This window comes from Acomys russatus, chromosome 6 (assembly GCF_903995435.1).
Source record: "Acomys russatus chromosome 6, mAcoRus1.1, whole genome shotgun sequence".
NCBI classification, from domain to species: Eukaryota; Metazoa; Chordata; class Mammalia; order Rodentia; family Muridae; genus Acomys; species Acomys russatus.
Window position 1 is genome coordinate 88,900,344 of NC_067142.1, and position 4,766 is coordinate 88,905,109.

General features: G+C 47.8%; 1 protein-coding gene across 1 annotated transcript; it reads right to left on the bottom strand.

Annotated features, from left to right (window-relative positions):
* Window positions 1–3,511: 3,511 nt before the first annotated feature.
* LOC127191052 (olfactory receptor 2H2) lies at window positions 3,512–4,526 on the bottom strand. Its single transcript, XM_051148288.1, has one exon. It carries the CDS (start codon window positions 4,442–4,444, stop codon window positions 3,512–3,514), a length of 933 nt encoding a protein of 310 aa, XP_051004245.1. The 5' UTR covers window positions 4,445–4,526.
* Window positions 4,527–4,766: the final 240 nt, after the last annotated feature.

The window sequence follows — 4,766 nt, forward strand, 5'->3', positions numbered from 1 at the left end:
AGCATTTTTTGATAAAGCGTTAATGTAAGTAGCTGTCTGGACTGACTGTGACGAAGCCAAAGCAGCAGTGGTAGCCATAGCAATTAAGATAATAATGCTAGGACTCCCACAATATTTAAATCGATTGCTCTATTTTGTCTGCTTAACGCTCTATTAATTTCTTCAAGCAATTGTGAACCTCTATCAGAGTACCAAGGTCCAGAAACATCACAGGAACCATAAACAAAAGTAGTAAACAACAGACATCCAAAGCACAATTATTCCAACTAATATTAAAATTATTACATTGGATGTCAATACTCAATTACCAATCATAAAAACATATGAGGCGGGGAACACACATGCCAATACTACATTTGTTACTCCTGAACCACTGCCACGCTTATCTATAGCCAATGTGACAGACTCCAACACAGCTGCCAACTTGTTTTAGACCATGACGTGGAACTCAAGTTCTGACCCAGGCCCGGTCACTTTGCAGTCCAAGGACCCCCTCACCCTGTCATACACTGTGCACAGGGTGTTCCTCTCTGTAGGCCCAGACTTCTATGACATGAAACTCAAAGTTCCCACCCAGGTCAGGGTGCTCGGGAGGCCGGGGGCCCCTCACCCTGTTGGACACTGTGCACAGGATGTCCCCCCTGGAGGCTCAGACTTCCATGACATGGAACTCAAAGTTCCCACCCAGGTAAGGGCGCTCGGGCGGCCGGGGACCCCTCACTGTGTCAGACACCACAACCAGGGTCTCCCCCTGTAGGGACCCAGGGCTCCACAGGGTGGAACTCAGAGCCCAGACGCAGGCCCGGACGCCAGGGAGTCCGGGGATTCCTCACCCTGTGGGCCTGGGGACCCAGAGTCCATGGCCTGGCAGAAGTCCCAGCGTCTTCCGGGCCTCTCCTGCCATGCTGAGGGAAGTCGGTCCGGTCAGAACCTGGACCCTGCCAGGGGGATGGATCCGCTCTCTGTGGCAGGTAGACAGACTGAAGCCAAACCCTTAGAGCTATGAGAAGGTTAGGGTTAGGCTCCCTCTGAGTCAGACCTAGAAAGCATGCGCTCAGCAGTGGTTGTTTGAGAAGCTGCATGGGAGGTGTGTGGTACGGGTACGGCTCTTCAGAGAAAGAGAAACTGCCCAGAGTGTCGGGGCAAGCAGGGTTAGAACTTTGGGTGGCTAATAACCAAGAATGGGAGAGAGAGGGCAAACCGAGAAGTTATGTTTTCCCAGGACTTAGAAAAGCAGCAAGGATTAGTGATGAGGATTTTAAGTCACTGCAGGGAGAAGAGATACTTGTCTACTGTGCTGGTGCTGTCTCACTGAGAGTCAAACCCCCAGGCTCAAATTTCTTGCCAGAGTTTTCCTTTGTTTCTGACGTTCTCACCACGTGCTTTGAAACATTTGGAGAACTTTCTATAGGGTGGCAAGTCTCAGTGTGGACACATCTAGTTAAGACTGATTGGAGGACGAATCGAGGCCTCTCCCTTGGGCTAGGAAGGCTCTGTATCGAGGCAAGTCTAAGAGCCTGAGATCTGTATTCTGCCCTCTTGGCTGCCAGTCCTGGCAGAGAGCATTGAGAGATGGTGGCATCGGAACTCTTAGTAGTTGCTTCTGAAAAAGCTCCACGCTGGGCAGCGGTGGCAACCCTCCCCATCCCTGCCTCCCCCCAAGGTTTCTTTGTGTAGCCTTCGATGTCCTGGACTCTCTGTAAACCAGATTGGCCTCGAACTCACAAAGATCACAGAGATCCACCGGAGGCAGAGGCAGATGGAGCTCTGTGAGTTTGAGGCCAGCCTGGTTTATGGAGCAAGTTCCAGAGAACCCTGTCTCAAACAAACAAACAAACAAACAAACAAAAGCTAAAAACAGCTCCATAATACTTGAGTGGGCTTAGTGGCGTATGCCTGCAATCCCAGCACTGAAAGGAGGGAGGCAGAGGCAGGTGGATCTCTTAGTTCGTGAATCAAGCACAGCCAAGAGTACACAGAGAAACCTTGTCTCAAAAGAAAAAAGAAAAGAAAAACTCAAACAAACAAAAGAAAGAAAGAAAGAAAAACAAACAAAAAGCTTCATAATACCACAAGAATGAAATGGGTCAAGGGTGTAAATTATTTTAAACAGTACCTGGAACATCACAAGTCATGTGTAAGTACATTATATTAACTACATTAATTGCAAAAGTTTCAAGGATGAAATGGGTTAAAGGTTTAAAATACTGTAAACAGTACCTGGGACATTACAAGACATAAGTATATTACATCAATTACAACATTAATTACCCCCAGAAGCCCTGGTGTGTCCTTTTGTTTAGAGACGGGACTTAGGTAACTTGGTATATCAGTGTAGTTCCAGATAAGGCCAGTAGATGGCACCAAACTCCCAGTGTTCAAATTGTTCTGTTAGTGAGCAGGATTGCTAAAACAGCGTTTTAGGTTGCTTCCCAAGGCTTTGTTCAGGCATCAAGAAAAGGATACTGGAACATTTTATTGTGGTGCGGGACCAGCAGCATACATTCGGGAATGGCCTGACTGCAAGTCTCAGTGTAGATTTTAGGCAAACATCCAAACACTGTTTTCGGTTGAGTTTCTGAACTAAGTTTCAATTTTCCCTCAACCCTTGCTGATTTTTTTTTTGCGGGGGGGGGGGGGGGGGGGATAAAACAGGAAGAGAACATACAAGAGACATAAAGAATTACAAGGAAACTCAAAGGAGATCCAGCAAAAATACGATGGGAGATAGGAATAAAAAAATTGTGACAAAGGGCAACAGAGATGGCCCAGCATTAAGAGCATCTGTGCTTTTTCAAAGGACCAGAGTTCAAATTAATCAGCCATGTTGGGTAGCTCCTGCTTCCTCAGACATCCGCCTATACACACACAGCTATAATGTTAGATAATTTTTTTAAAAAAAATAGCAACGTTGGCGCATGCCTTTAATCCCAGGCGGATCGATGTGAGTTTGAGGTCAGCCTGGTCTACAAAGCAAGTGTAGGAAAGCCAAGGCTACACAGAGAAACCCTGTTTTGAATAAATTAAATTAAATTAAATTAAATTAAAAAAGCAAAAAACTAAAAATAGCGACACGTTGGCAAGGGAAGGGAATTAGAAACAAAATCAGTGAGATGAGGACAGAGGGGAATTGATACAATGAAAATACGGATGGAAAAGCCTGCGTGGTGGCACACACCTTTAATCCCAGTACTTTGGAGGCAGAGACAGGAGGATCTCTGTAAGTTCAAGACCAGCCTTGTCTACAAAGCAAGTCCAGGACAGTCAAGATTACACAGAGAAACCTTGTCTCTCAAAAAACAAAACAAAGAAAAATCAAAAAAAGGAAAAACATGGATGTATTACATTTGATTCATGTGGTAATGTTTCACACAATTAAACTCCTTTACTGAATTTCTCATTTTTTTCTCTTAAATTCTGTCATCCACTACAGTGGCAGGGTAGGGAGGAAACCGTAAACCTTTTGATGAAGGCTGCAGAATCTTTCTTCAGCATCCTGACAGAGCCTGTGTCAGCTGGGCTCCACTCCCTTCCCCAGCAGCCTCCTCAATGCTCTCTTTACCTCCTTGTTCCTCAGGGTGTATATGAGAGGGTTGAGCGTGGGAGTGCCCACTGCATAGAAGAGACCAAAGAACTTGCCCCTCTCCTGGGCATAGGGATTTTTGGGCTGCAGATAGACAGCAATGACTGAGCTGTAGAACAGGGTGACCACAATGAGGTGGGACGAGCAGGTCCCCAAAGCTTTCCTGCGCCCCTTTGCAGAGCTTATCCTCAGCACTGCCCTGGCGATGGCGCCGTAAGAGACAAGGATGAGGCTCAGAGGCACAACTAAGATGAAGACACTGGCAACAGCCATTTGGATCTCATTGTAGGTGGTGTCCCCACAGGAGAGTCGAATCAAAGCTGGGACCTCACACACGAAATCATCAACCTGATGGTGCGGACAGAAGGGCAGGCGAAGAGTGGATGGTGTCTGAACCACTGACTCCACCAGGCCAATGACCCAGGCCACAGTGGCCAGCTGCCGACACAGGCGAGGGTGGATGATGGTGGCATAGTGCAGGGGCTGGCAGACGGCTACATAGCGGTCAAAGGCCATCACTGTCAGGAGGATGCACTCTGTGGTACCCAGGAATAAGAAGATGAAGAGCTGTATAGAGCATCCCAGGAAGCTGATGGTCTTTGTGGGTCCCCAGAGGTTGAGCAGCATCTGGGGGACGCAGGTTGTGGTGAAGCAGAGGTCCAAGAAGGAGAGGTTAGAGAGGAAGAAGTACATTGGAGAGTGGAGCCTGGGGTCCAGTGTGGACAGCAGGAGGATGAGTGTGTTTCCTAGGAGGGTGAGGATGTAGGAACACAGGACAACCACGAAGAGGATCTTTTCTAGGTGTGGGTGCTCAGAGAAGCCCAGCAGGAGGAAGCCCACTGGGGAGCTCTGGTTTACCATGGCGTTTTGTGTCTAGTTGGAGGGACGAGACTGTCAGAATAGAGCGATACAATGGGCCTGATGAAAACTCACCCTGGGCACTTCTCAGGACACACAAGCTTGGCTGATGTTTCTCTGGTTTCCTTCTCCAGGCCCACACCTAACAGCTTCTCCTCCTCTGTTGTTCCTCCAGGTCAGATAGTGCCTGATAGCTGAGAGGAAACCAGGAATGTGGTGTGGGACAGGTGGACACTCACCGTGGCTTCCTGGGCAAAGGAGGCTGGTGTCAAATGCCTAAGCACCCTTGGCTTTCTTTATATACAGTTTTTAGTGTTACTGTAGT

What these genes read in the sequence shown, in the direction of transcription:
- LOC127191052 (XM_051148288.1), bottom strand. Translation starts at nt 4,444, where the DNA reads ATGGTAAACCAGAGCTCCCCAGTGGGCTTCCTCCTGCTGGGCTTCTCT.